Here is a 19,290-nt window from a genome sequence, read left to right as displayed (position 1 = left end):
GTTTAGCATCTTTCAGTAATTTCATACCTAGATTTAAAGCAGGCTCTGCCCCGTATTTATTTTGAATTGGTTTCAGGACGTCTGGTATTACCGCCATAAATGGAACACCATGTCTTTTAGTGTAAATAACAACAAAGACTGTACCCCAAGTGTCGCAGTCCTCCAGATGTGGTGCGATCCCCAATGGTAAACAGATTGTTAAAATTCTGTGTTGATCATGGGGGGTTAGTATTAGGAAATACTGCCTCGATTTGAGTATTTTTTTGAGCTATCCAGAATGGAATTTGTTCCTGTTTTGCGGGCAATTAACCAACGACCAAATGTAGAGTCTGTGGTGTAATTTTATTTGTGATCCCCTGGTGGGGGGATTGCTGTGGAATCATTATTGCTGGTTGGACTGTAAGAGCCCGCATGACATATTGAACCAATTGTCTATAGATTTTGATTAGCTCTTTGAGTTGAGCTTGTAGTTCCACATCTGTCATTTCATTAATTTCAGGATGTGGAGAATAGCTGGCTAAAACCGGCCATGTTCCTCCAGGTCTACCTAGTGGACTGAGCCTGGTAATGTGATTTATATGTTTTAGGGCGCCTTTAAACCAGAGCGCATGCTCCTGGTAAGCGAATGGTATTTCAATGTCCTCGAAAGGAATGTATTCTGTTGGTGGTTCATCTTCTGTGTACATGTGTTCTTGGATCTGCTTCAGGGCTGATTATCCATGAATAGAATACCTCAGTTTGATTATAATCATGTGCCTGTATCACAAGAACTGCCCTACCACTTCTTGCTGATAGGCCATTTTTTCTAAGTTGTATAGTGATGGTTTTCCTTAAATTTAGAGGTATGCCTTTAGCATCCTCATCGGTTTCTTGGAAACCTGAAATGTTACGAGCTGCATCGGCTGGATCAGCCGCAGCTACACCGTTCTCGTTGTTGTTGCCGTTATTCGACATTTTTGTTGACTGAAAGTTTGCAAAACGAATTTCAAGGAAACGAAGATAAGGTGCACACTATTTGGAACACTGTATCCTTCAACGTTGAACAAACCAAAAAACCAATACATAGGATTTTCGTCCTATTCAGCTATGGCGGATATTATCCCTTTACCCACTCCAGACGTCTATTGGAGTATTTACGGAAAAGGGGTCTCTGAGAAAAGCACAACTGGGTTACTTTAGTATCTAGTGTTAAATTAGTGCCTTATCAAATGCTGGGCGCCATGTAGTGTAGTTCCTATATTCCCAATAGGCTCTGCTCATTGCAATAATATATCCTATAGATAAGATGCAGGACTTAGGTCAGTAGGTCTCTATCAAATATACTAAACTTAATTGTGTGTGCCAGCTAGCTCAGAGGGCACTAGAAACGTTCTTGAATACACAAGAAGGGATTCGTTTCTGACAACCACATAAACATGACAACTTTGTTTCCCTATGACTGGAAAATACCTTCAGAGTCGTGGAAACAGTAGATAAGTATTTCATTCAGTCAATCGTGCATGCTTCGTTTCACCAGAGGTGCAGAGAAATAGATAAACTGGCGTTTCCAATAAAAGGTTTATTGAACAGTCTTCTTTCTCATGCAAGAGAGATGAACTGCTACAATCGTAAGAATGCAAAGTATAATGGGTACAGCGAGAATAGTATTATAAAATAATACTGTAATAGCATTGTATGGTTTCTAAGCCATATAAAAATACATACATAAATACCATAGACTAAAATACTAAACTGGTGCTTCCAAAATACGCCTACCCCAATGTACCTAACCTAGGTCTAGTACCCTGAAAGAAGTAAGTATTGTTTAGTCTAAGTTTTAGTTCTGCCAAGAATTGCCAAAGGTTTCTCTAGGTTCCAATCAGCTCCATACCTAAGAATGAAGGAAGTCTGGTATCTCTGTCTCGGGACTCGATTTCCCAATAACCGGCAAGGGGGGTCAGAAACACTGGAGCTGGAGTCTCGGCAGGAGAGGGCAGCTTCCTGATCAGTGTGTCAGCTGGAGAGTCGGCTTCCTTCGGCACTTGCTGTAGCGAGCTGCGTCGGGCAAGTAGGTCGTCGAACTGCTCCGAACCACCGTGCTTTTGCCATAGCAAGTGAAGGTATATTTATACCATGAAGGTGTTTAGGAATGCCATGTTTGACGCAAAGTTGGGCATATGAATGTCATGAATGAACCCCTAAGGAATAGATGCTCATTGTAAAACTACCTGAGTTTTTGGAGAAATCAATATTTAAGCAAGGGGAAGTCCCTAACGGCTTAAGCTGGTTTTCCAAGAAATCGCTGTGACGTTTGGTAAATGGATGGAAGTAGCCATGCCTGTGTTTGGGTAGCATGGGCTATGCCTAAATAAGGGCTGGATTTCTATGCCTATATAAGGGCAACATGATTTGTACCTATATAAGGGCATTAATCGGGAAAATCCATTCGGAATCTAAAACGCCATACAACAGCTCAGCAGGATCGAACACTCCCCCCACCCAAGAGCTATGTGCAACCAATCACTTCCTCTGCTTCACAGGTGTGTAGCCATCTAAACAGCGAGGGGTGTCTTTGGGTGGGAGGCCAGAACTACAACTCCAAAAAGGCCCTCATGTCCCACGGTCCAGCAACATGGAACTCTCCCCCCAACCAGAAGCACGTGGCCGCCATTTTATCTCACCAACTAAACTGACAGGTAGGTAGCCATCTTAACATGAGGGGTGTCTGTGGGTGGGAGGCCAGCACTATAACACTTAAAAGAGCCCCAAAGTCTAGCAACATGGAACACTCCCCCCAGCCAGAAGCATGTGGCAGACATTGAATCTCACTCATCAAACTTACAGGTAGCCTTCTTAACAGGGAGGGGGTTTGTGGCTAGGAAGCAATCACTACAACTCCCACCAGGCCCTCTGTCCCACAGCTCAGCAGTATGGAGCACTCCCCCCATCCAAGAGCCATGTGCAACCAATCACTTTCTCTGCTCCACAGGTGGGTAGCCATCTTAACACAGAGGGGTGTCTGTGGGAAGGAGGCCAGCACTTCAGCTCCCAAAAGGCCCCCATGCGCCACAGTACAGCAACATGGAACACTCCCCTCCAGCCAGAAGCATGTGGCAGACATTGTAACTAACCAACCAAACTTACAGGTAGGTAGTCATCTTCACAGGGAGATGGGTATTTTGGTTGGAGTACAGCACCACTACACCCCCCAGGCCCCCTTGTCTCACAGCTGAGCAGGATGAAGAACTCCCCTACCCAGAACAATGTGGCAGCCATTGCATTTCTCACCTTCACCTAACAGGTTGATATCCATCTTATTCTCTCTTGTCCCACCCCTGGGCAGAATGGAACAGTCTCCCCACCCAAGAGCCATGTGTAACCTATTCCCACACTCTGTCAACTACACAGGGAGGCCGCCATTTTCAGAAGGAAGGGAGTTTGTGGGTGGGAAGCCTGCACTACAACTCCTGAATAGACCCCTTGTCCCACCCCTGAGCAAGATGGAGCACCCTCCAGCCAGAAGCATGTGCCAGCCATTGTACCTCTCCAACCAAACTGACAGGTAGGTAGCCATTTGAACAGGGAGGGGTGTCTGTGATAAGGAAGTGTGCACTCCAACTCCCACCAGGCCCCCGTGTGCCAAAGTAGAGCAATATGGAGTACTCCCCCCAACCACAACCATGTGGCAGACATTGGATCTCACTCATCAAACTAACAGGTAGGTAGCCATCTTCACAGGGAGGGATGTGTGAGTGGGAAGCCAGGACCAAAACTCCCACCAGGCACCCTTGTCACAAAGCACACCATGATGGAGCACCCACCCCACCCAGAACCTTCTATCAGCCATTGCATTGCTCACTTCAAAGTAACAGGTAGGTAGCCATCTGAACAGGGAGTAGTGTCTCTGGTGAGAAAGCCTGCACTACAACTCCCACCAGGCCCCTTTGTGTCAAAGCAGAGCAAGATGGAGTACTCCCCCCACCCAGAACCATGTGGTAGACATTGGATCTCACTCATCAAACTAACAGGTAGGTAGCCATATTCACAGAGAGTGGGTTCCAGGTTGGATGCCAGAACTACAACTCCCACCAGGCACCATTGTCCCACAGTTGAGCAGGATGGAGCACTCCACCACACACCCAGAAAGATGTCAGAAATTCCCCCCAACTGTGCCACCAGAACAGGTAAGAAGACAATGCATGCACCCCACCATTCCTCTCAAAAATCATGGAGCCATATGGCCACACCTGCCCTCACAACCCACCACAATTATCACAGATCCAATTGCCACTTACAGGGTGCAGACAGCTAAGCATATGTAACTCTCACAGACACCAAAGTGTGGCTCACCAAATCACGTGTTCAAGAAATTCAAGGCACAAACATGCACAGCACTGAATGCTATCTGTAAGTGCCATGGGGGCAGAGCATCAAGGACCACATGAAAACAAAGCAAGCATGGTCAGTAGTACAAATAAATCAAGACACATGACATGACAAAGGTATGCACTAGATAAGAATGACTAGTTCATGCTCAGATGTAATGTCTGCCATGCAGAGTAATCAACAAAGATGCTTCACATAAAGTTGTTGTGCTGCTAGTCGTTAGATGACAACATGTCCTTGTAATCACAAAATCAGCACGTTTGGCATGGTATCTATTGACATGTCACACCATGAACAAGTAATGTATGTTGCTCTGCATCATGTCATGATGCACAGTACTGTGCAGACATACAATGTGATAACGAGTAAATTGTGTGGTGTATAACCTGTAAATAAGATACATCTAACACCAAGCTCGAGGGGTGCAATTCAATTACCATTTTCCCTCTGTTCCACAGGTGACCAAGAACTGACAGAAGAAGATGGCCACACCAACCTGCTGAGCAAGACTCCACCCCTGGAACATGGACTCTCCGATGCTGACTCCCTGGATTTCGTGGATGCAGAGCCAGAAGCTGGCCCATCAGGCATGCCAGGGTGCAACAGGTTCCAGGACCCCACTGCCCCCCTGCTACCACATAGGCAACAACTATGTTGACCTCTGCTGGAACGACCTGTGCAGCCTCTACTACCACCACCACCTCCAGCACTACCACCAGTGCTGCCTGCAACACTCTCCATGCCTCAGAGGATGACCACCCCACAATCTGAGGAGGGCAGGGAGAGTACGTGGGTGCGTAGAGTGGTGACGCCACAGTTCCGGGACAGCAGGGCAGGTGGGAGGGCAACTGCGCGTCATACACAACAGGACACTTAGACCGAAGCCCTGGCCAACATCGCCAGAATCCTTGGGGCCTATGAATGAGCCCAGGGACACACGGGCCAGGCTCTTGTAGATTCCAGTGAGCTCCGCCTGCTTCTGAGGTCCATGGACACCCCCATGGGCCAAATCGTGGACCTCCTGGAACAGCTGGTGGCTGTTCTGAGAGACAGGCCTGCAGCCCAAACAACAGCTCCACCTCCCTCCAGTGACCCCCAGGATGACAGTTCCCCCACCTCCCTGCGGCCACAGAGAGGGGGATTTCTCAGACCCTGCTGAGCCCGCAGCAGAGGCCCCCCTGCCAAACATTCAAGGGACTGTCCAAAGAAATCCCAGGGAGAATCCCGTGGCAAAGCACCAGCCAAATGCCAGTCAAGGAGCCAGCCATGATGGCATCCCTCTTCACCTTCATCATTCACAGAAAAGGGGAGAGGGTCAAAACATAACTCTACTACCCCAAACCCCTTAACCCCTTGGGCGCAGCCGTGATTCTGTGCCTGTGCGGCAGAATCGCGAGTGGGCGGGTTTATGACGGCCCCCAGCTGTCATCAGCACATGAGCCCCGTGATGCATGACGGCTGGGGGCCGTCATCAGCATCGAATGGGTTAATATAGCATATAAACACATAAAGGGTTAGAGAGGACAAAACCCAGAGTGAATAAATAAACAAGCAGTGACACAATTGTGTGTTTTGAAAACTGCCCTCACTCACACACAAGAAGTGTTTGGTACCCAATCGGAACAGTAAGAACCCCCGGGGGGGCTATACGCTAAATGTAGATTGTTACCGACTTAGTAGTTGTCACGCTATGGAAGGAGGTTGCCCATGAGTGGCTCAGGGGCTACGTAGCCAGTCTCTTTGTTTAATCGGCTATGGCGGGCACAAATGGAGGGGTAACTAGGCATGTTTAAATTGTACATCCATGTATTTGGTAAAAGATGTGCTCTTTATGTATCCCTCTCGAACACAGGTTGCGTTCTTTGGAGCTCCTCCCGCCTGGCGCTAGTTCGAGTTTAATCTACCAATAAACTCAGTAAGATGTGAGAATTTGACTATTGATAATAGACGTACTGTTAGATATGGATTAATGTTAACACCTGAGTTCGGTTTTTATAAGAGAGTGTAAACTATGGCAGCAGCAATTTATATTCAATAGAACACATCTTTTTTATATATATCACATTGAGAGCCATATTATGGCGAGGGGGCTTTTGTACTGAAACATTATGCGGAAGGGAAGACTTATAGTATGAGCAAATTTTTCAACACTTAAGATTGGGGGGAGTCATGAATAGAAGCATAACTATGTATTTGGAAGCCTATTAATGATATTTATATGAGCCATAGTGTATTGTTATATTTGTTTTATGTCTCTCCACAGTATTTGTACTCCGTGATGGCGGAATTTACCTCCACATGGTTCTGATCTATTGATCCTTTTTTCCCTACTATATTGCCTGACTGAGGTAAGGGGGGAGAATAGACTGGGACTGGTAGATGTCCTGAAGAAGACCGACGTGACCTGTTCAGTGGGGACACTATAAGACGGTCGAAACATGTTGGCTATTGCAGTCTAAGGAGGGGTGTTTTGGGAACTTGATTTCCTCTGAAAATACTTCCCATCCTTTATTTATTTTAATACTGACTGTGGAACCTATGAATAAAGGGCTGACGGGTATCCATGAGCCAGTTTTAATAGCACAATCTATTCACTCCACCTTTATTTATCACCATACCCAGTCTTGGGGTAACTCTTAGCTGGTTATCACTGTTTTGGCACGTTTTTGTGTTGTCTTGTATATTGTATTTTGTGTTTTCCCCTCCCTATGCTCCGCCCTGTGCGTGGCTACGCCAGGGCGTTTTGTAAGCAGACCCGATGATGAAGTATGTCACACACATTTGTGTGTGAGTTAGGGCAGTTTTTCAAAACACACAATTGTGTCACTTCTTATTTATTCACTCTGGGTTTTGTCCTCTCTATCCCTCTTCACCTTGCCATTGACTTTGTTGACTGTCCTTACCCACACTGCCAGGTTAATGGCATGTGTCTGTGGTGACTACTCGATTGTCTCATCTTCCATCACTGAAAACTCATTGGTCTACTTTTCACCTTTTTGTAATTATTCACTTCCCTGTCACATATACCTATTGTAAATAAACACTCTATACACACCTATGGGTTTGTATCTGCTCCATGTTTATCACAGGACGCACAATGTTGACTCCGTTTAAAACGTACTAGGAGCACTGATTTTTTTGAGGCATTAAGAGGCTGAAGGGCCCTAGGAAAACACAAGCAGACGCTAATCACTTGTCAGGTGATGGCATCACAGCCATTACACACCACTTGTCATCAAGGTACTCAATTCTGCACACATCGCAACGAGCAACAGTACCAACAAAGACATCCTTTAGCTGTGTCTGACTACCCTGTCCTGGAAACATTAGCAGCCAGCACAGAGCCAACAACAGGCAGCAGTCACAAAGCTCACCTAGGCCGTTTCAGCAACAACAAAATCTGCAGACAATGGCACCGTTGTACGTTTTCACTCACCTAAAAGAGAATTAGCAGTTGATGAACTGTTGATGCAGGTTAACATCTTCCTCCTCTCCACTATCCTCGTCACTGGACTTGTGTGAGTTTCCAGGCGGGGACCTCGGCTGCTCATCATCATCCAGGAGCAGGGTGATCTCCTTGCGCAAGGCCAGGTTGTGGAGCATGCAACATGCAACTACGATCTGACACACCTTTTGGGGTGAGTATATCAGTGCACCTCCTGTCTTGTCCAGGCCGCAAAATCGTGACTTATGTAGACCAAGGGTACGCTCCACCACACAACGTGTCCTCCCATGGGCATCATTGTAGCGGACATCCCTCAGGGTTCCAGAATTCCTCAGTGGGCTCAGCAGCCAAGGCTGGTTGGGATATGCAGTCACCTAGGCGTGAGATACACAGACCAATATTGTAATACAAACAGTAGCTGAAAACAGCACGTCACACATCCAGCACACTGCTTGACTCTGCGTACTCACCCACAATCCATGCACGCTATGGATTCAGATTTGCCATCAGCTGTGGTATGATGCTGTTACGCAGGATGTAGGAGTCGTGGGCTGATCCTGAAAATTTGGCCCAGACATGTGAGATTATCATATCCACATGGCATACCACTTGAACAGTGATGGAATGGAAATGCTTCCGATTCCTGTAGATGTGCTCACGTGCCTGTGGTAGAACCAGGCCAACATGTGTGCAGTCAATGGCACCAACAACATTAGGGATGTGGCCAAGCACATAAAAATCACCCTTCAAAGCCACTAATTCATGCCTCCTGGGGAAATGGATGTATCGGTCCTTGTAGGTCATCATAGCAGACAGGACATCACGTAGCACCATGCTGAACATAGGTTGCGACATCCCACCTGCAGTGGTCACCGTGTACTGGAATGAACCAGTAGCAAAAAAATGCAGTGCCGCCATCACTTTACACGTTGGTGTCAAAGCAGTTGGATAGTTTCTGAGAGGCCTCAACAGAGCACATAGGTCTTGAAGGGTAGATCGATCTAGACGAGATTTCCATATGATGTCCTCATCCTCCATGTCCGCCAGCACTGTGAATGTATGATGCACATTTTATCATCTCCTAGGTGAGATGAAAGGACACACATGTCAATTAAATTCCCCTATGTGATGTGTCCAACATCTTCCGTGTTCACTGAGACAACACCAACAATGACTGTCAAAAATACTTCAACTTACTGCACAGCTCACATGTAGGGACACCTTGATCTAAACTATTTGCAAACAGTGAGTACCCCCAAAACAGAATCAGACTATGTGAATTCCCCAAGGTACATTTCAACTTCTTGTGTCACCAGCCCTGGGAGTAGTTGACACAGTGCATGTTTGAGACAGCAACACTGCTAACCCCTACGTAGCTGCTGTACCTGCCACATCTACTTACGTAAGTCAGACAGGGCACCCAGTAACAACACAATGTGCACGGTATGTGCACAAAGAGCAAGTATCATCATGAGTTCAGCAATCCACATTGTGAAATAGGCACATCATGTGGTCATACCTTCATTACTGTGTGTCGCTTAGCCATCTCACACATTGAAATGTGTACACAGGTGGGAGTTCATCACACCACAAATGTGTGCACATGCACAACAATTTCATAAGTGACATGTGCGTGAGTACATGCCCATGCATGTAATCGTGTGCACTGACTGGCATGTGTAATCATCAGTGTGCTAAATGCCACACTAGCATTGGTTAGCACTATCTGGTGGCATGGTTCATGTGTCTACTGTACAATGTTTTGAACTGGTAATTGACACTACCACTGCATGATGTGTCCATTGGTGCCATAAGCGTGCACCGTCATCACAATCACGCCCATGGGCACTAATCTCAAGCGGCCAAATCACGATATCGACCGCCTGGCCCCTGCGATGGGTCACCGCCAATGCCCACCGCAATGGCTGGATTGATATACACATTGTAAAATGGCAGTTGGTGTGCTCTGCCACCACAATCATGGCCATGGCCACTAATCCCAAGCGGCAAAATCATGGTAGCAACTGCCTGGCCCCTGCGATGTGTCACCGCCAATGCCAACCGCTATCGCGGGAGTGATATGCACATTGTAACATGGTGGTTGGTGTGCTCCGCCACCACAATCACGGCCATGGGCAATAATCGAAGGCGGACAAATCACTGTTGCGGCCACCTGGCCCCTGCGATGTGTCACCGCCAATGCCCATGCCCATACAGCCAATGGAAACGCAATTGCGGTGCCCAAATGCATTTTTGAAAATAGCGGTAGGCGTGCTCCGCTACCGCGGGGCCGGTCGTTAGATGCAATTGTAAGATGCACGATTGCGGTAGCAACCGACTGGCCCCTGCGGTGTGTCACCACCAATGCCCATGCCCTTACAGCCAATGACAAATGCTATTGCAGTAGCAAAATGCAATTTTGAAAATCACAGAAGGTGTGCTCCACTGCCGCGGTGCCAGTCATTGGATGCATTGAAAAAAGCCTACCTGTAACACCAATTGCAGCAGCTTAGTACCACTGAAACCACCCCAGGGGGCTGTATATGTGTGGGAGAGAGCCACACATTTCCACTGCTTCCAGATACTGCTGACTGACAATTTTCACCACCAATTGCTGCTAATCCTTTCTACTGGACGCAGTGATGGCGAGTACTGAGAACATCAGAGCCTGTCCCTTTACCACAGAGGAGCTGGAGGTTCTGGTGGACGAGATGCTCACACAGTATGGAGGCTAGATGGTGCTCCTGATGTCATGGTAAGTGTTACAGAGTGAAATTAGGGGAGTGCAGGGAGTGCACAAATGAAGTTGATCTGCTGCTGTATGAGCATGAGAGTGAGGGTATGTGTGATACACTGCCTAGCATGCTGACTTCAGGGAAAAGGGGATTGTAGCCTATTTTACATGTTTCCCTCGCTGCATATCAGGATGGGAGGGACATGTGGTGTTTTTGCAGCCATACAGTGACACTGCAAGTTTGGTAAGTCGGAGCCAGGACAGAAATTGCCTGTGCTAATGGATGTTTGGGTCCATGAGGGTCTTCACAGGCTCATCTGTGACATTGCAAAGGGTTTCGTCCAGAGAGTACTGAAGGAAGTGTGTCTGACCTAATATTGCCACAATGGATATATCAGCAGTATGCACAAGAGTGAAATGCCAGAGGGTGACACTCTTGGTGGAAATTAATTTATGACATAGCAGATTGCTGTACTTTTGAAACGTCCCCCTTACATTTTTATCATTATGTGTACTGACTCGCATGTGTAGGCACTGTTTGCCCTTTCATATTGTACATGCATGGGACAGTTGTGATGGCCCACGTTAGACCGCAGTGTGAGCCCCCCTGGCCAGCACAGTTACTGCCCAATTTGTCAGGGACCCATCACTGAAGTGACAGTTTATGACTTATGGGTTGTCTGCTAACCTATTCATCAATGAGCTATCTTAGGCCTGTGGATTGTACAAGACAAACCTTGTGAAAAGGTATTGTGTCCATCCTCCTACCTGCATTCCTCTAGGTATGATTATCTCATGCTAATGTACTACGTGTCATGCTGTACTGTCTCTGCTGAACATATCTGAATAGCTGTGCTGAGTGTGTGCTTGCTCCTGTACTGCGATTCAGTGGTACATAACCCAGTGTTACTGAAATTTACTCTCCTTGTCTCCCTTGCCTGCAGCTCAAAGTCCACCAGTGGAAAGCCGTATGGAGGGCCATTGCATGCAAGGTGCGGGCTCAGGGTGTCTCCAACCAATGGCACACACACTGTCACAAGAGGTGGGATGAAAATCTGCCGGCTGAGCAAAAACGTGGCAGAGATGATGCTGGGGCTGCTCCCTTGGACTGGCAGGTTGGTGCGCAGGAGCATGATACCACTAATGGCCCGCATCTTAGCTGAGACACAGCCTGAGCTGGATGAACATCAGCTGCTAGCTGGCAGTGAGTATTCTGTAAAGGTTGACTTTGGGTGTGAGTGATTGCATTTATTCCAACCCTGAGCCAGTGATGAGCTCTGCGATGTTGCTTGTGTGATGCAATGGCTCCGTGCTGGGTGCAGCTGTCATGCATGTTCACTACATGTATTTTTTAATGTCATTAATGTAATGGCCCTTAACGTTGCATCCTGAATTGTGCCCTTATGGCATCGGCTGCATTAGGGGAGTAAAGGACATTCCATGGCTGTGAACGGCAGTGTGCCTCATCTAAGTGTGTTTTTGTCAATGTGTGCAGTGCATGAGCTCTAAATTGTGAGAACTACACATCTAACACCAATGTGCAACTGTAGTTGTGCACAAAAGCGTGACATGGTGGATGACAGGAGCTCATGGCCATTGCTAAATGACATTTTGGAGTCTGTATCTGTCTTGTCCCCTCATGTTGACTCCATATGTGACTGTGACAACATGTTGAGATGTGCATCTTTTCACCCACAGGGACCTAGGTATGCCCACAGTGATCTGTATGTCAGGTTACACGGAGACACTGGCAAGCTATTTGACTGTGTGGACGTCACTAAGCTTTCAGAATGTTACTGCACAGGGTGTTGTGCAACTTGGGGGTATTATCATCTGATTTTGTGCTTTGCTTGCATATGATGGTTTTGTGTATGGCACTAAACTGTACCCACGTCTCTTTCTCTTGCAGCATCTACCGAGGGCACAGAAGGACATGGGATGGACACCAGTGGTGATGCATCTTGCACGACTGCTACACATGATTTCACTGACACTGATGTGACTAGCACAAGAGTGTCCTTGAGGAATCAAGCCCAGAAACACCAACCTTTACATCATCTGATGCCAGAGGTGATTCCTCAATGTTGGCAGGAAGAGGGAAATCTGTCTCCTCTTCTACCACACATTGTCCAGTGCCCACCCTCCCAGCTACTTCCACTAGTGCTGCACGTGCTTGCCACAGTAAGAAGGGAAGAGTGTTTTTCCCCCAGGCACCGCTGCCACTGACCCTGTCTCTCCTGCTGCCCTCAGTGTTGAGGCAGTGGACCTTTTTTACCAGCTGTGTGTGGGGCGGACAACTCTCCTGAATGCCTTCCAAGACCATGACAAGAGGTTGGCATAGGTAGTTGCCTTTCATCAACTCCTCCTTCAACACCGCCACCTTCCCGGAGAGCTGGAAGCATGCCGAACTCAACGCCCTACTGAAGAAACCAACAGCGGACCCCACCGACCTCAAGAACTTCCGCCCCATCTCGCTCCTCCCTTTTCCTGCCAAAGTCATCGAGAAGACCGTCAACAGACAGCTTGCAGCCTTCCTCGAGAAGAACGGATCCCTCGACTCCTCGCAGTCCGGTTTCCGAGCCAACCACAGCACCGAGACCGCCCTCATCGCAGCCTCCGACGACATTCGAGCCCTGCTCGACAACGGGGAAACAGCGGCCCTCATCCTCCTGGACCTCTCTGCAGCGTTCGACACTGTCTGCCACCGCACCCTAGTTCAACGCCTCAGCAACATCGGTATCCAAGAAAAGGCACTGGAGTGGATCATCTCGTTCCTCGCCGGAAGAACACAAAAAGTCCGCCTCCCCCCGTTCTGATCCGAGGCCACCGAAGTCATCTGCGGCGTACCGCAAGGATCATCGCTCAGCCCAACCCTCTTCAACATCTACATGAGACCTCTCGCAGCCATCGCACGCCAACACAACCTCAACATCATCTCCTACGCCGACAACACCCAGCTGATCCCCACCCTCACCAATGACCCCGCCACCGCCAGAACCAGCCTACACGAAGGGATGAAAGACGTCGCCGAGTGGATGAAGAACAGCCGCCTGAGACTGAACTCAGACAAGACGGAAGTCCTCATCCTGGGACCATCGCCCTCCGCCTGGGACGACTCCTGGTGGCCTCCCGCCCTGGGCACCGCTCCCAAGCCAACAGACCACGCACGCAACCTGGGCTTCATCCTGGACTCCTCCCTCTCGATGACCAGACAAGTCAACGCCGTCTCCTCGTCGTGCTTCAACACCCTGTGCATTGCTCCAAAAGATCTTCCGCTGGATCCCGACCGAAACCAGGAAGACGGTAACCCAGGCACTCGTCACCAGCCAACTGGACTACGGGAACACGCTCTACGCGGGAACCACAGCCAAACTACAGAAAAGACTCCAGCGCATACAAAACGCCTCCGTAAGACTCATCTTGGACATCCCCCGACGCAGCCACATCTCCGGCCACCTGAGGGACCTGCACTGGCTCCCCGTCAGCAAAAGGATCACGTTCAGGCTCCTTACCCACGCACACAAGTCTCTCCACGACCTGGGCCCCAAGTACCTCAACAACCGCCTGACCTTCTACACACCCACCCGCCAGCTACGCTCTACAAGCCTCGCCCTCGCCGCCGTACCACGCATCCGAAGAGCCACCGCCGGAGGAAGATCCTTCTTCTACCTGGCAGCCAAGACATGGAACTCCCTCCCCATCCACCTCCGGCTGACACAGGACCATCTCGCCTTCAGGAAACAACTCAAGACCTGGCTGTTCGAGCAGTAGCGGACCCCCTCCCCCAAGCCCCTTGAGACCCTTCCGGGTGAGAAGCCGCTCTACAAATGCTATGATTGATTGATTGATTAAGGAGGGCATTCATTCAGACATGGGTGGACCACACGGAACTGTCCAGTCTTTGTCCTATACAATGACAGCAGCCATTCAGCTGTCACAGGCTCAAAGTCCAGCTCCGGTCCCTTTGGCAAACCCCCTGCCAGTGTCTACATCTGACGAGAGTGACCACACACCACAGCCCACAGGCTCCAGGTACACCAAACGCAGCACACAACAGCAGTAGCCCAAGCGGACCAGATCACACACACCATCTGCCAAACAAACTAAAGTGACACAGGAGCTCAAAGGCAAAAGCCCTTCTGGTGCCACTCAGGGGCATCAAGCCAAGAAGCAGGCCTCAGACTCACATTCCTCAAAATCAGCCCCATCCAAGGATACTCCTGTCCCAAAAGCATCTCCCAAAGATGGGCAGACAGTTGCTATGCCTGCTGTGAAGCTGGTGCCTGCTAAGAGTCCGCAGAAAAAACCCTCTAAGGCAGATTCACCCACAACCTCAACTCCCACCCACACCCCTGTGAAGCTGGGAAAGGAGGGCACTGTAGGGGGTCACCTAGTCAACAGGGACAGGAGGGGAAAAGGCAAAGCCAGGCCAAGCATACAGCTGATCCAGCAGATCCCCAGAGGGAGGGCCACCACCTGCACCTGATGCACCTGGGGTAGAGAGTGAGGCTGTTGTGCCCGCCACACTTCCAACTCCTTCCAAGACACTCATTACCTACCGAATCCCCAAGAAGTAGAAAGACACCCCTTCACATTCTCCCTCACACACTGTCTCACAGTAGCATGTCTCTTCCTCCATGTGCCACCACACCACCCAGTCTAAGAAGCCCTCTGGCTCACAAAGCTACTGAATCCTTTGCCTCAGCTGGTCCTCTCTCTCCCAGGTCCAGTCCTCCAACTGTCACCGACGATCAGCCACCTCCCAGTCTGACTGACAGCCAAGTCAGAGACTGAGTCCCCCTCCCACCCCTACTCTCTCACAGCAGTGCCTGGACTACCCAGTGTTATCCCCCTAGCTGTGTTGCTGACCATGGCAGTGTACAGTGCCACCCATTCCCTGTGCAGCTTCTCATGCACACATGTGCCTACTTTGAGCTATGGACTGGGCACTGGCCTTGCGGTTTATCACTTTGTTTGCCCATTCCCTGTGCAACTTCTCATTCGCAAATGTGCCTACATTGAACTATGGACTGGCCACTGGCCTTTCTGTTTATTACTGTTTTCCCATTCCCTGTGCAACCTCTCATGCACACATGTGCCTACTTTGAACTATGGAGTGGCCACTGGCCTTGCTGTGTGTCCCTATGGATGCCCATTCCCTGTGCAGCTTCTCATGCACACATGTGCATACTTTGAACTATTTACTGGCTACTGGCCTTGCTGTTGTCTACTTCTGATGCCTGTCTTGGTTATATGTAATAAAGACAGTTCCTTCTGTTGTCTGCTTTGTCAGTGTCCCTGCTTAATAAAAAAACATTTCTGTATGTGTATGGGTTCATGTGACACATGCTCAGTATGCCACTTTAACATTGCCAATTGCTTCTTTTACTTTTTCAGGGTTTGCCAGTGGTGAGGGATCTTCTTCATTCTGAGGCTTGAGGGTGCAATGATGGGTGTTTGTGATGATCTACTATTATCATACTCATCATATGGTCAGGTTTGCCAGATTGTACATATGTCATTTTAGGGTGCACAACCAGCACAGAGGGGAAATCTATCCACAGGATTACAGGCAGGCTGGCCAGGGTCCATCATGTCTCTGTGATCTTTCTTTATATGTGAACAGCAGTGTTGGTGTATGGTCATCTTGTGATGGCCTGTCTCCTAGTCACTTGGGTACATTTGAATGTGTGCACTTGAGTGGTCATGAAGTGTGAAGGGGTGACTTGGTCAGTAGTGTTGATATGTGTGTTCCCCTGCAATGCCAATTGCACACATGTATGACCCATAAGCTGAGTGCCTGTTTGTTTGAATTGTCAGCGCTGGGCTTCATATTGTGGGCACATGTAGGAGTTGTATGTTGTGCACTGTGCAGTGCGTTGGTGTGCCCGTGCACTCCTGGGGGATACCTACTTGTTGATGCTGCCAGTTTTGACTATGCAGAGAGTGTGACAGCCAAGTCTGTGTTGTGTTTTGTTGATCAGCCATGTGTCTTGTTGCTGGTTGGGCTCATCATGCAGACCTGCTCAGCCACACTGACATTGTTGGTGATTTTTCTCATGCATTGCTGTCACTAGAGACATTTTTGGCTCCAGTATGGTATGTGGAGTCATACCATCCCCCACCTTTGCTTCTGATGCCTAACCATTGTGAGTGACTCCTCCATGTATTTGTGTATTGTACACTCCTGACCTGTCCACTACTGACATACACACCACTTCACTTTCATATCACCTATCCCCTTGGGTTGCCAGTGTGTGAGCCTCCACACCACTTTCTATGTTACACTATGCTTTGTGGTGCTGATCTGTGCACAGGACCAATGTGCCACTCAGGACAGTTTCCTATTAGCTATGTGTTATTTTCTTGTACTGGTTTGCAGTCATGATTGCTCATGTGCAGTGCAACTGTTTGGGCTGCAGAGTCCTCTGGTCATGTTGTTTACACCTGGGTGTCCCTGAGTTGTGTACCTGTGAGTGTTGGGTTAGCTGTATGTGTGTTTGCTGAGGTACTGCTACCCTTCCTCAGTGTGATGTTGTCTGTGTGCTCTGCTGATTTGTGTTGTGGGAGTATATGGTGTGACACTGAGATGTGTGTTCTACTGATTTGGTTGGTGTGCACCCACTGCTTGGCCTGCATGCAGTGCTGTCAGTGTATGTTGCCTTGTACTTGCCTGGTGTGCATTTCCTGATGTCCATCTGAGTTTGCAATGTGATGGATTGGCATGTGTATCTGTTGTGTTTTTGTTGTGGATGAATGCAGTGTTTGGCCTGTATTGGCTCTTTCTGCTTACAGATGATATTTGCATGACATTGTGTGTGAGTTATCTGCGCATTGTGATATATTCTGATGTGTGTTGCAAGTGTAGTGTGCATTACTTGTGTGTGTGTCACATGGAGCAAGGTGTCTTCTGGGTACTGGCCTTATTTTGAGTGCACACTAGTGCTATGTCCTCCTATCTTTGACCTGTCACTAGTCAGGACTGTGCATGTGCATGCATGTGGTACACTATGACACCATGTTGACTTGATGGGTGGTGTGGTGTGTCTATTTGTGTTAGCCTATTGTCCAAGTTTGTGTTCATGATTGCTTTGAGATGATGAACTTCTTGTTTGTTGGGGTATGGTGTCTGTGCATTGGTCCTGAGTGACAATGTTGTGTACTCATGTTCTGTCTGGGGTCCCATTGCCTTTCCTCTGTTTGGCTGGCCATATATGGGAGCGTTGGACTTCTGTGTACGTTGTTTGAGAGGTTTGTGTTTGGCTATTGTTTTTGTGCCAGCATTGGTTCATGCATCCCTGAGTGTGTGTGTTGTTTGTGGATACTCCCCAGGGAGGTCACTTTGGTTTAATTCCACTCACTGTGCCAACTATGTCTGATTTGATGGCCTAAGGGTGGTATGAAATGTTCCTTCTTTTGCATGTGATGTACACATGCTTTGTGGCCTGCTCCATGGCTAGCCCATTTATTGTCCTCCATTGCTACTGACATCTGATATGTATGTGGCTGTTTGTCAGTGTGGGGTGTGTCTGGGTGACTTGACAGGCAGTGTGTACAGTTAAGTGGTTGTTCATATGCAGAGTGAATGGTCATTTTGTGATTGGACTCAGTTTCCTTGATATTAAATATGGGCGAAATTTGCGAAAGCGAATACGCGTTCCGCATAATCTGCGAATTCGTGGATTTTTTTGGCGTGCTCGCGCGTTTTTTGGCATATTCCCGGGCCGCTTGCAGCGCACCGACCGCGAAGTTACACATGCGGTCGTACATGGGTGCGGCCATCTTGTGCGCATTGCGCATTGCCGTTTACGGGCGGTATTTGCAAGCTCGCGTTGTGTGAGGTGCGCTATTACGAGTTCGCGTGTGTTTTTGTGTGCTCGCGGGGGAAATATCGCGCAAACTTATCCACGCGGTCCTCAATGGGCGCGGCCATCTTGTTTTTCTATCCTCCTTCAATCTTTGCAATCCTTTGTTTCTTTGAACTTTTTTTGGCTCTTTTTTGCTCATTATCTATCTCTCTATTTGTCTAGATCTATATTTTGTGGTTTTTTCAACTTTGTGTTACTTTAATAAGTACTTTTTTTGTTTAGCTCTCTCTTTCTTTTATTTATTTTTTCCCCCCATTCTTTTCTTCTTTCACCCAGGACCATGGCAAAGGGAGCCGGGAAAAGCAAAGGGAAGGGTCCCGCACCATGTACCCGGCTCCCATGCGGGCTATTGAGGGGGGAGGATGTAGTGGCCAGGGAGGTTTTCACCTCGGTGGCCGCTCTTATATTTTTTGCTCTGCGCCACCTCCATTAGACCGTGGCAGCAGGGGGCAGGCCTGGTAAAGGGTATGGCCTCCGGGAGTGTTGCCAGCGGTGGGATAAGGTGTGCTGGGCCATGCGGAGGGAGTCGGGGGTCCGGCGCACCTATGACCAAGCAACGCACCGGTGGGCTGACCTCCTCGACCGGGAGCAGGACCTGCTAGGCGTGGAGATCCCTGGCCTTGGTGAGTAGCTATTTAATAACTACTTTGTTTTCATCTGCTCTGTGTTATATTGCTAATACATGTTTTTCCCGAAGAGCAAGAATGCTGCAGATTCGATTACATTGCAGGTAAAATAATGTTTAAATATCTTCTGCGATTGCAGGTGCTCGCCTCCTCAGTGACGTTGCTAACATGCTTACTTGTTTGCAAGTTTGTGCTCATTTGGCCTGAATATGTATGAGCGTAGTACTTTACAGAACTGCGTAATGCTAGAGA

The 19,290-nt window shown here is 48.5% G+C and overlaps 1 protein-coding gene across 1 annotated transcript in view; it reads left to right on the top strand.

Moving 5' to 3' along the window:
* Positions 1-5,023, top strand: part of LOC144762687 (uncharacterized) — a 324,450-nt gene extending 319,427 nt beyond the window's left edge. The window contains exon 4 of the mRNA XM_078647930.1: positions 4,824-5,023. Within this exon, the coding sequence (XP_078504056.1) occupies positions 4,824-5,023 (200 nt within the window). The remainder of the gene's footprint in view (positions 1-4,823) is intronic.
* Positions 5,024-19,290: the final 14,267 nt, after the last annotated feature.

Source organism: Lissotriton helveticus, chromosome 6, assembly GCF_964261635.1.
Source record: "Lissotriton helveticus chromosome 6, aLisHel1.1, whole genome shotgun sequence".
Classification (NCBI taxonomy): domain Eukaryota; kingdom Metazoa; phylum Chordata; class Amphibia; order Caudata; family Salamandridae; genus Lissotriton; species Lissotriton helveticus.
The sequence above is the reverse complement of the archived record's forward strand: the minus strand, read 5'-3'. Positions and strand labels throughout refer to the sequence as shown.